The sequence below is a fragment of the Capricornis sumatraensis genome, chromosome 1 (genome assembly GCF_032405125.1).
Source record: "Capricornis sumatraensis isolate serow.1 chromosome 1, serow.2, whole genome shotgun sequence".
NCBI classification, from domain to species: Eukaryota; Metazoa; Chordata; class Mammalia; order Artiodactyla; family Bovidae; genus Capricornis; species Capricornis sumatraensis.
The window spans coordinates 1131003-1154342 of NC_091069.1; the positions used below are offsets into that span (position 1 = coordinate 1131003).

The 23340-nt window shown below is 58.8% G+C and overlaps 2 protein-coding genes across 3 annotated transcripts; both read left to right on the forward strand.

Moving 5' to 3' along the window:
* The first annotated feature begins 3845 nt into the window (after positions 1 to 3845).
* On the forward strand, positions 3846 to 6395 carry LOC138090584 (lipocalin-1-like). The gene is made up of 6 exons (XM_068986262.1): positions 3846 to 3929; positions 4235 to 4365; positions 4767 to 4837; positions 5267 to 5377; positions 6084 to 6182; positions 6370 to 6395. Exons 1-6 carry the CDS (start codon positions 3846 to 3848, stop codon positions 6393 to 6395), a joined length of 522 nt encoding a protein of 173 aa, XP_068842363.1.
* Positions 6396 to 13533: 7138 nt separating this feature from the next.
* LOC138090307 (vomeronasal secretory protein 1-like) lies at positions 13534 to 16299 on the forward strand. 2 transcript variants are annotated; one of them, XM_068985795.1, is made up of 7 exons: positions 13534 to 13649; positions 14006 to 14127; positions 14447 to 14517; positions 14748 to 14858; positions 15427 to 15528; positions 15781 to 15807; positions 16162 to 16299. In XM_068985795.1, exons 1-6 carry the CDS (start codon positions 13560 to 13562, stop codon positions 15804 to 15806), a joined length of 522 nt encoding a protein of 173 aa, XP_068841896.1. In that variant the 5' UTR covers positions 13534 to 13559; the 3' UTR covers position 15807; positions 16162 to 16299. The 2 variants fall into 2 exon arrangements, with proteins under 2 accessions (XP_068841896.1, XP_068841905.1); XM_068985804.1 differs by having other exon boundaries at positions 16167 to 16299.
* Positions 16300 to 23340: the final 7041 nt, after the last annotated feature.

Sequence of the window (23340 nt, forward strand, 5' to 3'; positions counted from 1 at the left end):
CCAGCCCAGCCACCAGCTGGACCTGCTCAGCCGGGGCGGGCTGTGGGCACGGGGCCTGTGGGAGTCCAGCCCTGGGGGAGCCAGGGACTCCGGGATGGGGAGGCGGCGGCCTGAACCTCCGGATCCCTCCCCTGCAGGCCAGCAGCGGGGCAAGGACAGGCCCAAGCTCAGGCAGGCGGGGGTGGCGTCAAGCCTGGAGCTGTCGGGGAGGCTGCCAGCAGGGACAGATGGATGCGATGGACGGAGGGCAAAAATAATAAGAATTATGAGTCCAGGTTGGACATGAGGATAAACATTCATTGGAGGGAGAAGTAACCCACAAAACGTACACATTAAAAAAGCTGGTAAGTGCCAACTCCAAGAAAAGCCTTTTTGATGAATTACCCCGTGGCACACTTTCGTCAAACTTCTCTTGCCCGTTTAGCCGCCGCTCCGACGGCCGCTTCCAGACTCATTGCGTGTTGTGGTTCTGCTTTAAGACACGGATTCTGATTGACCATGTGGTCACCATCAAAACAGCATAAAGCTGGCGTGTATCTGGAGAAAACTAAAATTCAAAAGGATGCATGGGCCCCAGTGTTCAGTGCAGCGCTATTTACAGCAGCCAAGACAAGGAAGCCACCTGTGCCCGTCGACAGATGAGTGGATGAGGAAGAGGGCCGCGCACACACAAAGCGTTGCACGGCCACAGAGAGCACGGAGTGATGCCGTCTGCAGCAACAGGGACGGACGGAGAGATGACCACGCTAAGTGAACTCGGTCAGACGGGAAAACACAACATGTGGTGTCGCAAGTGGGGAATCCAATATGAATGGCACGGATGAACTTAAACACGCACAGACTCCGAGACATAGAAAGGAAACTCCTGGCTGCCACGCGGGACAGTGGGCTAGGGTAAACCAGGGGCTTGGGACTAGAGCATACACACTGCTACACACACAATAAGCAGCAGGTCCTTCCGCCCAGCACGAGGAGCTGTGTTCAGTCTGTTGCAACAGCCTACAGGGGAGAAGAGTCTGAACGGAGTGTATACACGCAGCAGCCCCTCTGCTCCGCACCGGAACTCACGCAGCGTTGCAGATCAGCCACATTTCAATTTGAAAAACGTCTCTAATCTTAAAAAAAGCATAAAACTGCGTGGTGAGTTTGCACAGGTACCACTATGAAGAAACTTTGGACAGTGGGGGGTGGCATTTAGACTGGACCTCGACTCTTCACGTTAGGGATGTGTACCGCTTGGCCCCAGACTCACTTCCGGCCTCAGGCAGAACAAAACTCATCTGCCCTCCACGCCCCCCTGCTCACCTTCACATGCTGTGCCCTTGGCCGGGGTCACGGGAGTAGGCAGCCGGTGCTCCCGCCCAGAGGGTGGGAGGAGTCAGCTGAGCTCAGCCCCACAGTGAAGCGACTGTGACCGAACATGCCCCACAATCCCCACACTGCCCATGCCCCCCAGCACGTGGGGGGACAGCTTCTGCTAACTCACAGAGCCCTGCGACCCTGGAGCCCTGCTGGGGTGAGGAGGGGCCCTGTGGGGTCAGTGCGGGTCCGAGGTGGCGCTGGCACAGGGGGCACCGTCACCCGGCTGCCTTGGCCAAGGGCCTGGGTCATCCACCCTGGCAGCCCCTGATGCCCGGGGAGACGCCCGGAACCCAGGCTCCTTGCTGTCTCCACCTTTTCACAGCCTGGCCGTCATCCTGTCTAGATCTTTGCTCCGTATGGGTCTGGCTGGCTCTTTCTCTAGCTTGTTTGCAGGGCTCTCTGTGGACTCCGTGGGGGGTACTTTGCGGTAAGCTTCTGGGGGCTGCCCTTCCTCCATCTGTGTCCGCACGCCTGTGGGACCCTCCTCTGCGGCACCGAGGCCTTGCCATTCCTTTCTTTTGTGGGTTTCTACAAGTCCACATTTCATCTTTACGCCTTTTAATCTACCAGGACTTAACTGTATGTGGTGTGAGGTAGGGAGCTACATTCGTACAAGCTCCATTTACTCAGTGTTCTCTTGACAAATGTTGTCACCACCTGTACTCTACCTGTTCAGTTGCAAAAGTGTGTCTGACTCTCTGTGACCTCAAGGACTGCAGCCCACCAGGCTTCCCTGTCCTTCATTATCTCCCGGAGTTTGCTCAAATTCATGTCTGCTGAGTCGTTGATACCATCCAACCATCTCTTTCTGTGTCGTCCCCTTCTCCTCCTGCCCTCAATCTTTCCCAGCATCAGGGTCTTTTCCAATGAGTCGACTCTTCACACCAAGTGGCCAAAGTATTGGAGCTTCAGCTTCAGCACCTGTCCTTTCAAAGAATAGTCAGTGTTGATTTCCTTTAAGTCTGATTGGTTTGATCTCCTTGCAGTCCAAGGGACTCTCAAAGAGCCTTCTCCAACACCAGTTTGAAAGCGTCAATTCTTCAGCGTTCAGCCTTCTTTATGGTCCAGCTCTCACATCCAGGCATGACCACTGGAAAAACCATGGCTTTGATGGTATGCACTTTTGTCGGCAAAGTGAGGTCTCTGCTTTCTAAACCACTGTCTAGGTTTGACGTAGCTGTTCTTCCAAGGAGCATCTTCTAATTTCCTGGCTGCAGTCACACTGTCCACTGAGTGTGTGTATCTATGCCTGGGGCTTCCCAGGTGGCTGAGACGGTGAAGAACCTGGCTGCAATGTGGGAGACCTGGGTTTGGTCCCTGGGTCAGGAAGATCCCCTGGAGGAAGGCTTAGCAACCCACTCCAGTATTCTTGCCTGGAGAATCCCACGGACAGAAGAGCCTGGCGGGCTGCAGTCCACAGGGTTGCAAAGAGTCGGAGACGACTGAGCGATAACGCTTTCACTTTTATCTTTGTCTGAGTGTGTGTATGTCTGAGTGCGTGTGTCTGCATGAGGGAGTCTGTGTGTGTATGTGTGTCTGAGAGTGTGTGTGTCAGGATGTGTGTCTGAATGTGTGCATCTGACTGAATGTGACTGCGTCTCCGTGTCTGCCTGTGTGTGAATCGGCGTGTGCCCCTGTGCTGTATAAGTGTGTGTCTGAGTGACCGTGTCTGTGTGTGGGTCTGTGTGTCTCAGTGAGTGTATGTATGTGTGCGTGTGTGTGAGTGTGTCTATATGTGTGCGGATGAGTGTGTGCCTGTGTGGTGTGTGTCTGAGTGACTGTGTGTGTGTGTGGCTCAGTGAGTTTCTGAGTGAGGTCTTCATCTGAGTGACTTGTGTGTTTGTGTGTGTGTCTGAATCAGTTCCGTGTGTCTGAATGTGTCTGAATGAGTGTGTGAGTACACACACGTGTGCACATGTGTCCATGCGTGTGTCTGTCTTGGTCCCCCCCTCACGTCTGATCCACCGCTGATCTGTGTGGAGCAGAAAGGGGACGTCGAAGTGCCCACTTACAGCGCGTCTTGTCAGGAGCACACGCACCCCCTTAGCTGCATGCTTGTAGTCACGCAGTGGTTGGTGCTGAATCTGAGGTTAAGAAGCCGCTCAGGGACATTCTCTGACGCGAGCCACGTTCTCCCTGGCAGCGAGCGTGTCACCCTGGCGCTGGCATCGCGAGGTTCCCTCACCTAGCCCCCCTCCCCGTGGATGGACCTGCAAAGCCCAGCCTCCAGCCTGGGCAGCCCAGTGATGGCTCGAGGGGCTGAGCGAGGGTTGTTCAGCAACATCAACAATAGTGACCTTTATCTGCTCCACCGCAGAATTGGCCACAGGTTATGGCCAGGAAGGGATTGGTTGACAGTCTCTGCCAAGTTCCGCGGGGACCCTGGGCCGTGGGACATAAAAGGCCGCTGCCTGAGTGGCTGGCACAGCCTCTCTGCACCCAGTGAGTGACCTGTCGGTGGCTGTGCATCCAGAGCCCAGGAGATGAGGGCCCTGCTCTTGACCCTTGGCCTTGTCGCCTCCCTGCAGGCCCAGGATGCTCCGGTCTTGGACGGCTGGACTGAGGATGTGAGGCTCGGATGGAGCTGGGGCAGCTGGAGGGGCCCCTGGGAGAGGCACCAACCCTTGCCCCCGAGGCTGTGGTTAAACTGAGCGACGGGGGTCTGAGACAAGGGCCCGGGTGCCCACGGTCCCGGGGGCCCTGTGGGGCTGGAGCCCACCTGGGGTGGGTCCGGCGAGGGTGCCAGGCATCTGCTGAGGGTGGGAGGTGGGAGACGCAAGGTGCTCCAGCCCGGGGGTGAGGCAGAGTCCGGGGCTGATGAGCGGGGCAGGGGTGCTCAGCCTGAGCCCTGACGGTAGGCAGCTCTCTCCAGGTGTCAGGAAAGTGGTATCTGAAGGCCGTGACCACAGACCAGGACGTTCCCGGGAAGAATCAGGAGTCGGTGACGGCCATGACCTTCAGCGTCCTGGAGGGGGGCGACCTGGAGGCCAAAGTCACGTTGCGGTGAGAGCCGCCTCCCGCCTCCCTGCGGACCCCTCCCCACAGCAGGAGAGCGGCATCGGGGGATGGGCAGCCCACACTGGGGTCCGTCCCTACCCCTCAAATGACGCTCAGCCCTGGACAGCTTTGAGGGGCCACTGCCTTACTGGGGACCCCGTGCAGGGACAGGTCCCAGATGGGTGAGTGGCGGGGCAGGGCTGGGAGGCCTGAGCAGCTGCCGCATGAGATGCTGAAGGCCCCGCGGTGCCTGGATTCGGCAGGAGAAGTGCCACGTTCCCGGGGCTGCCTCGGGCCCAGGCCTGCCGGCAGCTGTGGTGGAGCAGGACACGTGGTGCCCGGGCTGGGCTGGGCTTCCAAGGTGACCACACCCCGGGCATCAGCAGAGCACGGCTTCTGTGTCCTAGGGTTGACGGTCAGTGCCAGGAGACGGGCCTGGTCCTGGAGCAAACCAACGATCCTGGTAGATACACGGCCTGTGAGTCCTGGAGCCCCAGGATGGGGCGGGGGGGGGGGGGGGGGTGGGTCCCAGCACGTTTCTGGGGGTGAGCGTTCAGCCAGAGAAGCCCCACTCCTTTCTGACCCCCTCAAGTGCCCGGGGACTCCTCCCACCGGTCAGTCTGCCTGAGAGGTGAGAACAGCTGACGCCGTGTCCAGGTGTGATGGACTCATCCAGAGGGGCTGGCCGGTCCGAGTTCCTGCTGGAGCAGAGCTGAAGCTCCCCCGGCTCTAGCCTCTTTGGACCCCCTGAAGCCCCTGGGATCCGCCCACTGGGTGACCACCTCCCGGGCAGGGCCTCTCCTGGGAGCTGGGGACCCAGGGCCTGGGGGTCTGGCCAGGGTGGAGACCCTGGGCAGGCAGTCCTGGAGGGGCCTGGTTGCTCAGGACCGTGTGCCGCCCTCCGCAGATGGGGGCAAACGCGAGGTGTTCATCTTGCCGTTGCGGGCGCAAGACCACTTCATCCTGTACTGCGAAGGCGAGCTGGATGGACGGCAGATCCGCGTGGCGAGGCTTCTGGGTGAGGGTCCCGCGTCCCAGCCCTGCAAAGCCCCTCCTGCCCCCTTTCCCTGTGCCCTCTGCTCAGGAGAAGCCCCTGAGGAAGCAGCAGGTCCCACGTTGCGGCTCGGTGTCCGTGGGGGACGCGGCAGGCGCAGGATGCCAGCGCCAGTGTCGGGGCGGGCCTGGCTGCTCACTAGGCAACTCCCTGCGGCATCACCCTCGGCTCTGCTCCTCGGGGGTGCCTTCGGTGGGAGAGCGGTGTCTGCATGGAGCCCGAGTGGGAAGGAAATTCCAGCTCCTGGGGCTTCATTACGGGGATGAGGCTCAGGCAGGCATTGGAGCATCAGGCCCTTCCTGCCCGCGGACAGGAGGTCCCACTGGTCACGGAGGGTCCCTGTGGCCAGGAGCAGAGCGGGCGTCAGCTCAGGGGCTGGCATGGACTCCCTCCCAGCAGACCTTCCATCCTCGGGGCGTTTGCCGAGGGCACTTCCTACCCCGCTGAGGCCGGCTGCGTGGGTGCCCCATGCCCCCGAGACTCCTGGGCGGACCTGTTTCTCCAGCCTGGCTCTCCGCCCGGCCCAGGGCCTGTGGGTCCAGCCCTCTGGCCAAGGCGGCCGCTCACTCTGTGGCCCGAGGCGGCCACTTGCCCCCCCAGGCCGGGACCGAGGTGGCCACTCTTGGTTGTACCCTTCACCCCCCTGTCCATCTTCTGGTTTCACCGACAGGAAGAAACCCGGAGAACAGCCCGGAGGCCTGGGAGGAATTCACGGAGTTCGCAAAAGCCAAAAAGTTGAACCTGGAGATCTTCAGGCCCTTGCAGAGCGGTGAGAAGCCCACAGGTGCCGGCTGTTGGCTGGTGCCCGCGGCGGGGCCGTCAGCAGAGCTGATGAGACCGGCCGCAGAGAATGGGGCTCCGTCCTCGCTGGGGTCACGTGACATGCTGGCTGATGGAGGGGCCCTGGGCTAAGGGATTCCCTGGGGTCTTCTGAAATGTGCTTCCTTTTTCTACAGAAACTTGCTCTCCCAGAGGAAACTAGGGTGAGTGAACAGCTGTAGAACACACTTGGGGTCTTGGGGTCCCTGGGGCTTTGAGCAACCATATGGTCGACCCCCCAGGCCTGCTCCCGCCTGGCAGGAGACCCTCCCTGGGCCAGGCACGTGGGGCGTCTGCTCCTGGGCTCACCCGGCCCCTGGCAGCGCCTTCAGACGGGCTCGGAGTGTCAGTCCTGGGCAGTGGGGAAACCCCTTTGCAGGGGGGAGGCCGTCTGCTTCTTGGTGCCCCTGGCCCCCGTGTGCATGCCTCATCCCCATGGGTCACCATGACTGTTTCCCAATGAGCTGCTTAGAAGGCCTGGAGCGGGGGCGCCCCACACAGAAAGCCCCGACCCCCGGCTCCCTCACCGGCAGCGGGTCCCTTGGGAGGGTGGTTTCAGCCAGCAGCGCGCCCAAGGTTACCTGCCCAGGTGTGAGCAGAGTCCGAGCCCAGAATGCTGTCACGCTCCTCCTCTGCCCTCGCTGGCTCGAAGTCGCTTTCTCACACTTCCACACGTGGGCTTGGAGCCTGAAGGCACCCTAATGGAAGGTCCCTCTTCACTTGCCCAGAGCTCCCTGAGGGCCCCATGCCCCCCGCTGCAGCACTCAGAGCACGCTCCCCCTCCTCGGTCCTGGCATCATGACCCGCCCCCTCCTCTGCAGGGCAGGGGGCACCGAGGCGCCATGGCGGCCCCCGGGCAGCGCCTCCAGGAGTGTCCGCCCTGCAGGACGAGGAAGGAGCCCTGTTCCTGGGACACGGGCTGCTGCACCCCCTCCCTCCCAGCTCCCCACCCCTCTCCTGGCTTCAAATAAAGACTTTCAGCGTCCCCGGTGGTTCTGCTTGTCTCTGGGGTCCCTCGGAGGGGGCTGAGGCAGGGAGGGATGTGGGGGCTGGGGTGGGACCCCCAGCCTGTTGGGAGGAGGACCCCAGGTCTGTGCCTGGGCAGGTCTGGGTAGGTGAGTTACAGCCCCAGAGGCGAATCACCACACGTCAACTTGTTCAGACAGCTTTGGGGGGATTTTTGGTGTTTTCTATAAGATTTAGAGACTCTGATGGCACCCACGATGCAGTGAGCTTCGGAGATGAGAGGCAGGGCTCTGACAGCCCTGAGCACAGAGGCTGCTGGGCAGGGCGCGTCGGGGCTGCGCTGGGGACAGGGTGGCCAGGGGCTGGAGTCGTGGGGCCCTGAACGGGAGAGCCCGATGGGCAGGTGTGAAGTGCGGGCGTGACCGGCCGCTCGGGAAGGGGAATTGCCTGTGCCCGGCCGCGGCTCCCAGTGGCCAGGATGGCACCGAGCCGACCCACCAAACCTGGGCCTGGCTCCCTGGTCTCAGAAGGGAGCCGGGGTCTTACCCAGCGTCTGAGGGTCTCCACATGGCAGGCCCTCCGGACACCCAGCTGGGGACGCAGTGCCCGCCCCGAGGTCATCTGCGGCGGGTGCGGGTGCGCCTCTGGCACGGTCACTCGGCTTGGCCGCACTCGGGGCTCACAGGGGCCTGCTCAGCTCCAAAGGGCAGCCTGCGGGCATGGGGTTCCCAGACGGTTCATCTGGGGAGGGGCCCAGAGGGGCCGCACTGCAGCCCCTTCCCCTGGGGGTCTGCCAGCACCTCTTGTCCGTGGCTCGCGGCATCAGCCCAGGGTGGAGCCCAGGAGCTCAGCAGCAAGTTCTTCAAGCCATCCCCCTCTCCTCTTCGCATGAGGTGGCGTGATAGGGCACAGGTTTCCTATCAGAACTCTGCCTGCTCCCGGCGGCAGACCCAGGGCTGACCTCAGGTGAGAGCAGGGAGCCCAGGTGCCAGGTCCCAGGCCCGTGGCTCCCTTCCTCGGGGGCTGGCGGATCTGCAGCTCTGGCCCACTGGTCTGCCTCTGGTGGCTCTCCAACACCTCAAATCGGTGTTTTCCCGCTTTGTCCAGAGTTAGTAACTGCTCCTTGGGGGAGGTGTGGAGCCCTGGGAGGTCCCTTGGCCAGGCTGGAAGCGGCTCAGTTCAGTTCAGTTCAGTCGCTCAGTCGTGTCCGACTCTGTGACCCATGGGCTGCGGCAATCCAGGCCTCCCTGTCCATCACCAACTCCCAGAGTTTACTCAGACTCATGTCCTTTGAGTCGGTAATGCCCTCCAGCCATCTCATCCTCTGGAAGCGGCTCCGCGTTGACTAAAGGAGCCGCACTTCACAATCCCGACAGAAGAGGGCGCACTGACAGGCGGCGAGCGCGGCTGACTCGCGATGTTCACCCGGTTTTGAACACAGAGGCGCGGCGAGGAGAAAGCAGGATAGCGTCTTAGGTGGGCTTTCCCTAGCGCCAGACCCTGCACGGGGCTCACTCAGCTGGTTCCCCCCTCCCCAGTGTAGGGCGCGGTCGGCTGAGGACCAGCCTGGCCGTCCCTGCGCTGCTCCCAGCGAGCTTCGGCCCCAGAGGAAGCCCTGGGGCGAGGAGTGCCCGGGGCCTGTGGTCAGGGCTGCCTCTGTGCCAGGAAGGACGGGTCTGGAGGTCCTGGGGGCCCTGACATGGCGGCTCAGATAACCTAGTCACCCCCCATGGTGGGGACCCTGCTCTTCTTCAGTTAGTCAGTTCAGGCGCTCAGTCGTGCCCGACTCTTTGCGACCCCATGAATCGCAGCACGCCAGGCCTCCCTGTCCATCACCAACTCCCGGAGTTCACTCAAACTCACGTCCATCGAGTCGGTGATGCCATCCAGCCATCTCATCCTCTGTTGACCCCTTCTCCTCCTGCCCCCAATCCCTCCCAGCATCAGAGTCTTTTCCAATGAGTCAACTCTTCGCATGAGGTGGCCAAAGTATTGGAGTTTCAGCTTTAGCATCATTCCTTCCAAAGAAATCCCAGGGCTGATCTCCTTTAGGATGGGCTGGTTGGATCTCCTTGCAGTTCAAGGCACTCTCAAGAGTCTTCTCCAACACCACAGTTCAAAAGCATCAATTCTTCGGCACTCAGCCTTCTTCACAGTCCAACTCTCACATCCATACATGACCACAGGAAAAACCATAGCCTTGACTAGACGGACCTTAGTCGGCAAAGTAATGTCTCTGCTTTTGAATATGCTGTCTACATTGGTCATAACTTTCCTTCCAAGGAGTAAGCGTCTTTTCTTAGGTGGAGGTAAAAACGACAGAATGATCTGTGTTCGTTTCTAAGGTAAACCATCAATATCACAGTAACCCAAGTCTATGCCCGGCCACTAATGCTGAAGAAGCTGAAGTTGAATGCTTCTATGAAGACCTACAAGACCTTCTAGAAGTGACACCCCCCAAAAATGTCCTTATCATCCTAGGGGAAAGGAAAAGGAAAGTGAAGTCGCTGTCGTGTCCAACTCTTTGCAACCCCATGGACTATAGCCTACCAGGCTCCTCTGTCCATGGGATTCTCCAGGCAAGAGTACTGGAGTGGGTTGCCATTTCTTTGTCCAGGGGATCTTCCCGAACCAGGGATCGAACCCTGGCCTCCCACATTGCAGGCAGACGCTTTACTGTCTGAGCCACCAGGGAGATGGTTCATCATAGGGGACTGGAATGCAAAAGTAGGAAGTCAAGAGATACCTGGAGTTACAGGCAAGTTTGGCCTTGGAATACAGAATGAAGCAGGACAAAGACTAACAGAGTTTTGCCAAGAGAATGCTCTGCTCATAGCAAACACCTTTTCCAACAACACAAGAGAAGACTCTACACATGGACATCACCAGATAGTCAACACTGAAATCAGATTGATTATATTCTTTGCAGCCAAAGATGGAGAAAGTCTATACACTCAGCAAAAAAAAGACTGGGAGTTGACTGTGGCTCAGATCATGAACTCCTTATTGCCAAATTCAGACTTAAATTAAAGAAAGCTCTGCCTGCTCCAGGCAGCGCACACGGGGCTTGTGGGGCGGCACCCCTTCTGCACAGAGCCTGGGGGTCTCTGGGGGTCGTGCTCCCTCCGAGAAGGTGCAACGGACCTCCTGCCTGGTCCTGCATTGCTCTGCGCTCCAGGTCTTACCCACCAGTGGTCCCAGCAGCCACCCACCTAAAAGCTGCATTGCGGGGTGGGGGCAGGAGGCAGCCCGCGGGGACCCCAGGCCTCAGTTCTTCGGATTCTCTGCTGTCTGGATCTGAAGGGTTACCTTCTGCTTTGCCTCTGCTCACAGGAGCCTCTCGGGGTTCCCTCTTCCTTGATCTCGTCCACCAGTCCTCCTGGAGAACCAGCGTTGGCCTTGTTTACCTATTGTTTTTACCGTCTATTTACTGCTCACTTGTTTCTGGGCTGCCCCGGGTCTTTGTTGCTGCGTGAAGGCAGTCCCTGGTCGCATGGAGTGGGGGCTGGTCTCCAGTTGCGGTGGGTGGGCTTCTCATCGCGGAGCACGGGGGGCTGTGTGGCCTCTGGGCATGTGGGCTTTTCCTGGATCGGGGACGCAGTGGTGCCTGCGCACCGGCAGCCGTATTCTCACCCACTGGGCACCGGGGAAGCCCAGCTTGGCTTTAGATGGCGCGTTCTCACATCTCCTTTGCAGGATTGTGGCTTCTTCGTGTTAGATCCCTCCTCTCTCTGTTCTGGGTTTGCTCTGTGATGGTTTAAGCACTGATCTGAACACTCAGTTTGAAACCGAGTCCCTTCGTCAAGCTTCTAATTAAGCTCTATCCGAAACTTTCTTCCCTGTCTTTTCCTGAACCGGTCCCTCTCAAGATGGTCAAGTACAAAAGAAAGGGGGGATTGAGACCCCAAACCAGCTCCCGTGTCCCTGGCTTTTGCCTCCTGGGCCTCCTCTGGTTCTCGAAGGGTTGGCTCGGGACGTGGTGATTAGGAAGTGAGGAGCCAGGGGACAGCTTAGGCCTGACACACGCGTTAAAGGTGTTTTTACAGGAAGCGGACCCCCCACCCGATGGAAACTGCTGACCACAAGCACGGAGACCCCAGACCCCTGAAACCATCTGGAGCGCCGAGCACAAGCTGTTCACACCTTTGCGGCTCCCTCCCCATGTGGCCTTTGAAGCCTGTCTCCTAACCAGCAGCTCAGACGGGCTGGGCCCCTGCCCGCCGTCTCCCCAGGCTGCCGGCCTCCTGAGTGAAGCAGCTTTCCCTCCCCCCCAGCTCTCGGCGCTTGAGTACCGGCCTTTCGAGCAGCCGAGCGTGGGTTTGGTGCCGGCCTCGTCAATAACAGGTTCATTTGTTGACTTCATTGTCTGTTTGCTTCCAGTGCAGATTAGTCTGCGGTCAAGGCAGAGATAATTCGGAAAGCGAGGCCGAGGGGCGGCGGACGCGGAACTGCTCCACGTGCAGGCGGGCGTCAGCGGCTCCGCGGCTCCCGCACAGCCCGTTGAGAAGGTCATCCTTTCTCCTAGAACTGCCGTTACACCTTTGTCCAAAAACCCGTGGGCCTCCTGCTGACGTATGTGCCTGCCTGTCCATCACTCACATGGACCTGCGCCTATAAACACGGGCTGAATGGCTTCTTATCTACCTCGGGGTGGTGGCTCAGAGCCTGCTTGGCCTGCCAGCCTCTGTCCATTTCCCAGCGAACCTCAGCTGGGCTGTGGACCAACCCTGCCTCTTGGGCGCCCGGTGCCCGGCTGTCCAGGCGTCTTATGACAGTGGGCCAGGCTGAGAGGCCTCTGCAGAAGCCAGGGTATCCCAGGTCCAGGGACACCTTGTCTCTCCAGGACGTGGCAGGGGGTACCGCCCTGCCAGGCCCCGGGAGAGGGTCACACAGGCCGGACCTGCCTCCTTGTCCCCTGAAAGGGCGCTGGGCCTGCCCCCTGACCACCTGGGGAGGGCAGGCCTCTGCTCAGTGGCACCTTGGACGGCAGTTGTGGTAATTAGTGGGCCCAGCTGAACGCTCAGTTCCGCCCCCAGAGGGTAGGGTCATGAGAGTGTGTGGTGGCGGGAGGGGGCAAGCCCTGCCCTGTGCGGCACAAACGCGCCTTTGTGGGGGCCCAGGGTCCACCTGTGGCCCTGGCTGCCTTCTCCGTCAGCCCCAAGTCCCAGGAAGGCATGCCAAGACCAGAACCTCCTCCGTCCCCGGGGAGAGAAGGGGGCCCCGCCCTGGCCCCGTGCTGTGTCCCTGAGCTGGCTGCTGTGAAATGCAGATAGCTGGACACCGCAGAGAGCGGTCGGACGTGGCGAGGGGCTGCCACGAGGGAGCAGGCCGGACGGCCCCTCTGAGGGTGGGGTCCCCCGTGCCCCCGTGCAGTTTCGGACAAGCAGGCAGGCTCCCCACCCAGGGCTGAGACAGGCGGACAGACACCGGTGGGGTCATTCAGGCAGGAGCTCCAGGGCAGGGGGTGGGCGGCCCCCAAACACCCCATCCGGGCCTGGGAACTGACGGAAGTGGGCCCGTGAGGTGGGACTGGGTTACCGATGGTGAGGCGAGATCGCCCTGCAGCTCAGGGCTGGTGTCTGGACAGACACGTAGGAGAAGGCGTGAGGGGACGGAGTGGAGGGTTGGGGGTTGTGGCCACAAGCCAGGGGCCGCCGGGAGCTGCAGGAGGCAGGAGGGACCCCCCGCCCCAGAGACTGCAGAAGGCCGGCCCTACCGGCACCTGGATCTCAGACTTGGGGCCTCAGCACTGGGAGGGAATACGTTTCTACCATTCTCAGCCTCTTCCATGTCAGGAGCCCAGAACATGAAAGCTGTTCTCCACAGACGATCCACAGGGGATGTGACACTTGGAGGACTCCCCAAGGAGGCCACGCGGAAGCTGAGCCCTGAACCCTCAAATGGTGCAGAAGGTCGCAGGCCAGGGGGGCCACAGGGATAACCAGCTGACAGGGCAGCAAGGCCAGGACTGAGCTGGACGCCTGCCTCCCATTCCTTATCTGCCCTGTTCCCCTGCGGGTCAGACCTCGGGCTCACGGAAGACCCTGCAGGAGGCGGGAGGTGCGCTCGGAGAGGGGAGCAGGCTGAGGGTAAGGCCAGAGGCCCCCTCCCATCGCCCCAGCTGCAGGACGGCCCTCCGCCCCCCACAGACCGCGTGGGGCCCTGCAGCTTAATGAGCCGTGGGTGGAAATGACAGATTCCCTTGCCAGCTGGCCGCAGAGTGCGGGGGTGGGGGAGCTCTGTGCCAAGCTCCCTGGGACCCTGGGCTGGGGGTACAAAGGGCGGCTGAGGGAGGGCCCACAGAGCCTCCCGGAGCCTCAGTGGGAGGACCTGCCTGCAGCGTGAGCCCAGAGCCCCAGAGATGAGGACTCTGGCCCTGACTCTGACCGTCGCCCTCGGCCTGACCTCGGCCCTGCAGGCCCGGGACAACCTGTCCTTCCAGGGGCCGGATGTGAGGCTCCGGGGGAGGGTGGGGGTCGGGGGTCCTTGGCTGAGCCCTCCCTATCCACGGAGGCCAGCGTCTCGGGGTCAGGAGGGAGATGTGGTGTAGGGCTCGGCCCTGGCCCTCCCCACAGACAGTGACCGCCAGGGCTGGGAGACTGGGGGCCAAGGGGGCCTCCGCCCCGTGTGCTCAGCCCCACGCAGCACCCCAGGAAGGTGCTGGAAGGAGGGGACCTCAGATGTGCTGGGGGAGCAGCCTGCGGGTGTCTGAGGGGCTCCAGGGGGTGTCGGGTCGAGGGAGCTGGCCGTGGGCGGGTGGCTGGTGAGGAGGAGTGGAGGCGGCCGCCAGGCTCACGCGCGTTCTAGGTTTTGGGGAAGTGGTTCATCACGGCCATCGTGGAGACCGAGGGCCTCACAGGGGACAGGGTGTTCCCCATCACGTTCTCCGTCCTGAGCGACACCCACGTGTGGGCCTCCACGACACTCAGGTCAGTGTTTGGGCTGCTCCTGGCCGCCCGCTGGCCCCGCTTTCCTGGGCCCGAGGCCCTTCATCAGGCCGGGCTGGGCAGCGGCTGTGAGCCCACCCCCTTCAGGGTCCTCCCGCCATCCTGTAGGCGTGGGGAGAGGCTGAACGCCCACTGAACTCTGAAGAAGGGGCCGGGGCTCTGCCGGGACGGGGGTGGAGGAGCAGAAGGCTCCACCCAGAGTCGGGGTCCCCTGCTCTGCTCCAGGGGCGGGGTGCGGGCCCCGAGCATCCCCAGGACGGAGGGGACCTCAGGCCCCTGTGCACGGGGCTGTGTCCTCCAGGACCCGGGGCTTCTGCTACGACGTGGACGTCGTCCTGGAGAAGACCAGCGGGTCCGGCACTTACACCGCCTGTGAGTCCGGGACGGCGGGGTGGGGCCTCAGAGCGGGAGCCCCAGGCCGGGCCCTGTGGCCGAGAGGGGGCCGTCAGGATGGGGAGCCCCCTGCCGGGGCTCAGGGCAGATGGGGGTACCAGGGGGCAGGTGACTAGATCCGGGGGGCATGGCAGTCGGGGCCCCCTCACCGCCACCAAGCCAGGCGCCAGGACTCTCTGCTAACACGCCCGGCCCGTGGCCCTCTGCAGCGAGGGGCAAGACCCACGTGGAAGTGGAGGAGCTGCCTGCAAAGGACCACCTCATGTTTTACTGTGAAGGGCCGTTCGAGGCGGGAAGGTTCAGAGCAGCCAAGCTCTTGAGTGAGTCCCCTCTCCCGGCCTGGCCCCGTCTCTGCTCCAGGGGCCCTGCCTGCCCGGCAACAGCCCTTCTCTGCCCAGGGCTTCTGCATCTCCGAAGGGGCAGCGCTTGAGGGCATGACACACACAGGCCCACGTGGTGGCCCTTGAGTGCCCAGGGGCCCGTGCAGGCAGACAGTGCCCTCTGGCCCGACAGACCGCTCCGGAGACACATTCCGAGCCCCACTTCCGGAGGCAGGAGACGCTGATGGAGGAGTTCTCGGGGCAGGGACCCTCACGGGGGTGAAGGCCAGGGTTCTCTGGTCAGAGGGCAGCGCAGTTCCTCTGGGAGGGGAGCCCTTCCAGGTCAGGGGCCTGACCCTGCAGGTGGCTCTGGGATCTGTCCTGGGGTGTCCTCCCAGGCCCCCAGGAACTTGGATGTCCCCTGGGGCTGCCCCCCCTCTTTTCCCGGGACCTGCTGGCTGGGAGGGGCCTGTCTCCTCCGCACCTGCTCGGAGTCCACTCCAGACAGACCCCTCCTGCCCTTCCGGGTGTCCCTCGAGGCCTGACTCACCAGGCGCCTGGCCTGCAGGTAGGAATCCCGACGTGAACCCAGAGGCTCTGGAGGCTTTCAAGAAATTCGCACAGCGCAAGGGCTTGTCTCCGGAGGACATCTTCACACCTCAGCAGACGGGTGAGGGGCTGGCCCTGTGGCACCCCCGGGTCCCCTCTGCGTCCTCTTCACGCCCTGGGTCCCTCCCTCCGCCCCTTCCTGCTTCTCCCCGGTTCCTCCGTGGGGAGACATCAGCTCTGTGACAGGTCACAGGGAGCCCCGGGGGGCCCCGCTCTGGGTCTCCGTGACCCACATCTGGGCTGCGGGCGGTGAGGGGTCTGGGCCCCTGTGTGGGGCGTCTTCTCACTCCTGGGTTTGTCTTGGTCTCTACAGAAAGCTGCAAGCCTGAAAGTGACTAGGGTGAGTGGTCCTTGAAGCAATCGAGGGTCGGTTCAGTGGGGTGTCAGGGTCCACCAGGCTCCCCAGGGCAGGCAGGAGGGACCCGCGTGGCCAGGAGGCGGCGTCTCTGCTCTGAGGGCCCCTCCGGCCGGCCCCGCCCTGCAGGGTCTGTTCCGGGGCTGCACTCCACACATAGGCGCCCTCTCTGTGCTCAGGGCTCACTGTTGGGTAACTCAGGACATCTGTGCCCGCTCAGCTGTGCCCGCTCAGCTGTGCCCCCGGTGGCAGGTGCATTCCGCCCTCCACACTGCAGCCCTGGGGGCAGGGAGAGCCCCGTCTGCCCCCTTCCTCCATGACCTTTCCCCTCCTCTCCAGGGCAGGGGGCACCAGGCCCCACAGCAGCCCCCGGCAGCGCCATCAGGACCCACCATCCTGCGGGACGTGGGAGGAGCCCCTGGAACCTGGGCCTCCCTACCCCCTGCTCCCCTGCCCCGCTTTCTCGCCCAGCCCTCCCTCCCCTCTCCTGGCTTCAAATAAAAGGCTTCAGCGTTCCCGGGGGCTCTGCCTGTCTGTGGGGCCCCTCGGGGGGTGAGAGGGGAGGACAGGGAGGTGGAAGCCTTGCAGGAGGGACCAGAGGACCCGCTCGTGTCCTGGGTCCCCGCGGTGTGTGTCTCTGTCCGATGGGCCTGGGGGTCCCGGGAGAAGCAGGTGCTGGCAGCTCTGCCCGAGGTCCCGGGTGGTCTCTGCAGGTCTGATGCCCACAAGCTCAGGTTTGGGTGGTCATGAGGATGGGAGAGGGATGTGATGCCCACTAGCGCAGGTTTGGGTGGTTGTGTGGTTGGGAGGAGAGGTCTAATACCCAGGAGCACAGGCTTTGGGTGGTCCCGTGGTTGGGGGAGGGGTCTAATACCCAGGAGCGCAGGTTTGGGTGGTCCCATAGTTGGGGGAGGGGTCTGATACCCAGGAGTGCAGGTTTGGGTGGTCCCATGGTTGGGGGAAGGGTGAGGGTGGCAGGGTCAGCCCCAGGCCCAGGTGGGGCCACGTGTGCAGGTGGGGATCGCCCGGCCCCCCAGGCCCCCACAAGCTGGAGGCCGAGGTGGGAGTGAGGGGGGCCAGGCTGGCCCAGGCGCACAGGACAAGGACGGCCCAACACTGGGCCCCAGACCCGGACGACTGCTGGTCCCCCACTCAGGCCTGGCTGCACACAGGTGCTGCCCCTGGGGAGGGGACCGCGTCTGCAGGGACCTCTGGCCTCTTCTGACGCTGACCCCACCGTTTCCCTAGATCCCCCTGGGGCGACGTGCCTCCTGATAGCCAGCCGATGGCGACCAGGGTCTCCTTTCTTGTGGTGGGAGGCGGATCCCAGCCCAGCCTCCCTGGAGACTAGGGACAAGGGGTCCCTCCACACAGGGTCGGTGCGACTCCCCAGTGCGGCAGCCAGCTAGCCAGGTGTTGGGAGCCAGCGTGAGGAACTCCGGCCATGGCAAAGGTCATGAGGAAGGAAGCTTGGCATTCGCAAAGGCGTGATCAAGCCTCAGGAAACCCCCTGTTCCCGAGCATCTACCCCCAAAACCAGAGTACTTTAAGGGGAGCTCTCCCCCATAACCATTTCTCTCAGAGAAGGAGTTAACTTGCGGCTCCAGTTAATAAAAATTCCTGGGCGTGACAAGAGTGTTTCAACTTACGAACTCTGGAGGTTCTCTGGCCTGCCTGATCAGGCTCATCCAGCTGCATGTGATTGTTTACAGCCTCCTAACAGTGAGAGGCACGGGATGTTTTAAAACTTTCTAAATACAGACTCTTTTGAGAAGTCAGAAGATCATTAGTATAGTATAGTGGGTTGATTAGGAATTATATTGGTGAAGGGTTTTTTCTTCATTTGTCGTGCCAATAATTACTGCTGATTCCCTGCCCTGGGTGTGACAAGGATGTCTCAGGTCAAACCTCTCTGCTGACAGACTAGCTTGTATGACAGCCTCTCAGCCATAAACAGCACAGAGAGTTTGGAGTATTAGCATAGGGCTTTTTTCATTGATGAGTCAATGATTGCCATCAGGCCTCCATATCCTTAGGCACCTGGGAATATATTAATCAATGTATTTGGAAAATAGAAAAAGAAATATAGTAGTTTTTGATGTTAGCAATACTAGACTTTTTGAGTTAATGAATTTTCTCTTTTGTTATAGATCACTGTACTTTGTTATAAATCACTGTGTCCTTGCTATGCAAAAATGTAACTATCACTTTCTTAAAACAAAATAGATCTTAAGGGGAACATTGGTGAAGGGTTTACATTTGTTGAGCCAATATTTGCTGCTAAATCTCCATATTCCCACCCTTATAATGAATATAACTAGCATATAGGAGAAATAAGTATTAACCTTTAAGATTAATCATGTTAAACCTTAGGTTAAGTAAATTCCTTTCTTGATTGTAACTCACTACACCCTCACCCTATAGGAATGCAACTTTATTTGGAGGGTGGCGCCTGATTTAAGAAAAAATCACCCCTGGAAAAAAAAGTTTTCTGGTTAACTGACTGGTATCAGAAAGGGCCATAAAGTGTCAGCAGGCCTCAGGGCTAAAAGATGATGAAACTCATAAGACCTTTGTATAATTTTATACGAAGCACCTGATTGTGACAAGGGTCAGGTCTGCTGACCCCCGCGTGACTCTGTATTCATCCCTATGTATAACAAAAAGGTATATAAACAAACCTGGAAAATAAAGAAATCGGATCCGTTTCTGGAAAGACTGACTCCCCCGTGTCGTCTCTTTCTCGCTCGGCGCGTTCCTGGCTGAATTCAGCTTCTTTTCTACCATCTGTCCCTAACCTCCCTCTGTATCGGTAATTAAGTAAGTTTTTCCAGGACGCCGACTCCGTCCCCACCTTCGAATCACCCTGGATCCACCGGGGCTGGACCCCGGCAGCCAGGGCCCTCCTGGACACAGCAGGACCCCAGGCAGATGAGGGGCCCTTGGCACTCTGTGTTCCTTCCTGACAAGGAGACACCAGAGAGGGGGTTCCCCGAGTGCAAGCCCCTCACCAGTGTGGGGGCGTTCTGTGGAGCCCCCGTGCCGGGTCTTCTGACTGCCCACCCCACATCCTCCCTGCCCAGCCCCTCCCGCCCCCTCCCCGTGTCAGGGGTGATGGCACTGGCCCCTGGGATCACCAGCATCGTCTCCGTCTCACACTGAGCTGCCCGGCCCCTCCCGCCCCCTCCCCATATCAGGGGTGATGGCACTGGCCTGGGCACACCAGGATCGTCTCCGTCTCACGCTGAGCTGCCCGGCCCCCTGGTCCAGCCACACCTTCAGGTCCTCACCACGAGCCTCACCTGGGCGTCGCCTGGCCAGGAAGGGCACACAGGTGGCGCTGCCAGGACCAGCGAGAGGGATGGTTCTGGGGCCTCTCAGGGGGCAGTGCCCACGCCAGGCTGACTCCATGGAGCAGACATTCCTTCCTGCCATCCGACAGTGAGGAGGGGGCCACAATCGGGGGACACACAGAAGGGCTGAGGCCCTCGGGAGCAGCGGGGGGACCTCCCAGAAGGGGAGCCCTGGCCTCCCGTGACCTCAGGGTGATGTGCCCCCAGCAGAGGGGCTGCATGGTCAGGGCGAGGGGTCATAGAAGGTTCTGGGATCTGGGGGGGACGGGACCACCCACCACTGGAGTTAAGAGCTCTGCAGTGTGGGAACGGTCTGGAGCCTTCCCCCACCTGTGCACAGGCAGACATGCACACTCACAGACACACACATGCACACAGACAGACGTATGTACACATGTGAGCATGCACAGGAGACACACATCAGCACAACACACACACGTGTTTACACGTGTGCACACACGTACACTCACACGTCACACAGCCATGTAGCACGTGTCTGCACGAGACAAAATTCTGCGTGCCTGTGCAAATTGGAAGTGGTCAAACAAGAGATGGCAAGGGTGAACGTCGACATTCTAGGAATCAGCGAACTAAAATGGACTGGGATGGGTGAATTTAACTCAGGTGACCATTATATCTACTACTGCGGGCAGGAATCCCTCAGAAGAAATGGAGTAGCCATCATGGTCAACAAAAGAGTCCAAAATGCAGTACTTGGATGCAATCTCAAAAACGACAGAATGATCTCTGTTTGTCTCCAAGGCAAACCATTCAATATCACAGTTATCCAAGTCTATGCCCCAACCAGTAACGCTGAAGAAGCTGAAGCTGAACGGTTCTATGAAGACCTACAAGACCTTTTAGAACTAACACCCAAAAAAGATGTCCTTTTCATTATAGGGGACTGGAATGCAAAAGTAGGAAGTCAAGAAACACCTGGAGTAACAGGCAAATTTGGCCTTGGAACATGGAATGAAGCAGGGCAAAGACTAATATAGTTTTGCCAAGAAAATGCACTGGTCATAGCAAACACCCTCTTCCAACAACACAAGAGAAGACTCTACACATGGACATCACCAGATGGTCAACACCAAAATCAGATTGATTATATTCTTTGCAGCCAAAGATGGAGAAGCTCTATACAGTCAACAAAAACAAGACCGGGAGCTGACTGTGGCTCAGATCATGAACTCCTTATTACCAAATACAGACTCAAATTGAAGAAAGTAGGGAAAACCGCTAGACCATTCAGGTATGACCTAAATAAAGTCCCTTATGATTATACAGTGGAAGTGAGGAATAGATTTAAGGGCCTAGATCTGATAGATAGAGTGCCTGATGAACTATGGATAGAGGTTCGTGACATTGTACAAGAGACAGGGATCAAGACCATCCCCATGGAAAAGAAATGCAAAAAAGCAAAATGGCTGTCTCGGGAGGCCCTACAAATAGCTGTGAAAAGAAGAGAGGCGAAAAGCAAAGGAGACAAGGAAAGATATAAGCATCTGAATGCAGAGTTCCAAAGAATAGCAAGAAGAGATAAGAAAGCCTTCTTCAGTGATCAATGCAAAGAAATAGAGGAAAACAACAGAATGGGAAAGACTAGAGATCTCTTCAGGAAAATTAGAGATACCAAGGGAACATTTCATGCAAAGATGGGCTCGATAAAGGACAGAAATGGTATGGACCTAACAGAAACAGAAGATATTAAGAAGAGGTGGCAAGAATACACAGAAGAACTGTACAAAAAAGATCTTCACGACCTGGATAATCATGATGGTGTGATCACTCACCTAGAGCCAGACATCCTGGAATGTGAAGTCAAGTGGGCCTTAGAAAGCATCACTACAAACAAAGCTAGTGGAGGTGATGGAATTCCAGTTGAGCTGTTTCAAATCCTGAAAGATGATGCTGTGAAAGTGCTGCACTCAATAAGCCAGCAAATATGGAAAACTCAGCAGTGGCCACAGGACTGGAAAAGGTCAGTTTTCATTCCAATCCCAAAGAAAGGCAATGCCAAAGAATGCTCAAACTACCCCACAATTGCACTCATCTCACACACTAGTAAAATAATGCTCAAAATTCTCCAAGCCAGGCTTCAGCAATACGTGAACTGTGAACTTCCTGATGTTCAAGCTGGTTTTAGAAAAAGGCAGAAGAACCAGAGATCAAATTGCCAACATCTGCTGGATCATGGAAAAAGCAAGAGAGTTCCAGAAAAACATCTATTTCTCCTTTATTGACTATGCCAAAGCCTTTGACTGTGTGGATCACAATAAACTGTGGGAAATTCTTCAAGAGATGGCAATACCAGACCACCTGACCTGCCTCTTGAGAAATCTGTATGCAGGTCAGGAAGCAACAGTTAGAACTGGACATGGAACAACAGACTTGTTCCAAATAGGGAAAGGAGTACGTCAAGGCTGTATATTGTCACCCTGCTTATTTAACTTATATGCAGAGTACATCATGAGAAACGCTGGGCTGGAAGAAGCACAAGCTGGAATCAAGATTGCCGGGAGAAATATCAATAACCTGAGATATGCAGATGACACCACCCTTATGGCAGAAAGTGAAGACGAACTAAAAAGCCTCTTGATGAAAGTGAAAGAGGACAGTGAAAAAGTTGGCTTAAAGCTCAACATTCAGAAAACGAAGACCATGGCATCCATCCGGTCCCATCACTTCATGGGAAATAGATGGGAAAACAGTGGAAACAGTGTCAGACTTTATTTTTGGGGGCTCCAAAATCACTGCAGATGGTGACTGCAGCCATGAAATTAAAAGATGCTTACTCCTTGGAAGAACAGTTATGACCAACCTAGATAGTATATTCAAAAGCAGAGACATTTCTTTGCCGACTAAGGTCCGTCTAGTCAAGGCTATGGTTTTTCCTATTGTCATGCATGGATGTGAGAGCTGGACTGTGAAGAAGGCTGAGCGCCAAAGAATTGATGCTTTTGAACTGTGGTGTTGGAGAAGACTCTTGAGAGTCCTTGGACTGCAAGGAGATCCAACCAGTCCATTCTGAAAGAGATCAACCCTGGGATTTCTTTGGAAGGAATGATGCTAAAGCTGAAGCTCCAGTACTTTGGCCACCTCATGCGAAGAGTTGACTCATTGGAAGACCCTGATGCTGGGAGGGATTGGGGGCGGGAGGAGAAGGGGACAACCCAGGATGAGATGGCTGGATAGCATCACGGACTCAACGGACGTGAGTCTGAGTGAACTCTGGGAGTTGGTGATGGACAGGGAGGCCTGGCATGCTGCGATTCATGGGGTCGCAGAGTCAGACATGACTGAGCGACTGAACTGAACTGAACTGTGCACACACAGAAAAACACACACGCACACACACACACAGTTTATAACAAATTTAAATGCCACCCAGAGCAGGCGTGGCATGAAGGTTCCCCCGGAGGCCTCTGCGCCGCCTCTCTCCTCCTACCTCTGTCTCCCACACGCAGATCCATGCACGTCGCTGTGTGTCTCCCTGCTAACATCACATCCGTTGTCTCACAGCCAGGATCCTGGATGCAGAGGGCTGGGCCACGCGACTCAGGTAAGACACCCCTGGAGTCTCTCTGCCGCCACCCACTTTAGCAGCCGTGGGGCATTCACTCGTTCACGCGGACCATGCCTGGTGGATCCCGTCCCCCCTCCACAGACATGATTGTTTCCGGGCCCCTGCCATCTCAACCGGTGCCGTGATGGCGACTCTTGACAAAGCAGCTGTGAAAAACTGTGAGGACTCCTATGGTGAGCTCCCGGGAGTCGCCCTGCAGGTACATGCCCCTGGGATCCTCCCCGCCGACACACGCGAGGAGCCCCGTGGGTGAGCTCCCGGGAGTCGCCCTGCAGGTAAAGGGATGCGCCTGTGGGGCCCTGGGGTCCCACGCACGGTTCTCCCAGAGAGGCGTGTCCTCCACACCTCCCTGCAGGGGGTCTGCTGGCCTCTCCTCACGTTGTCCCCAGCGCTGGTCGTCACCAGCCTGGAAAGCCGCCAGGGCCGGGGCGACACTGCCGTCTCCAGTGTTTACGTTCTCGTGCTGCCGGGAGGCCGAGCGTCTCTCACGTGCACCAACCACGTGCGTCGCCTCCTGTTAGACGTGCCCTTGTCTGTCCCTTTTTAGAACATTGACTTTCAAGATCTGGGGACCACAGG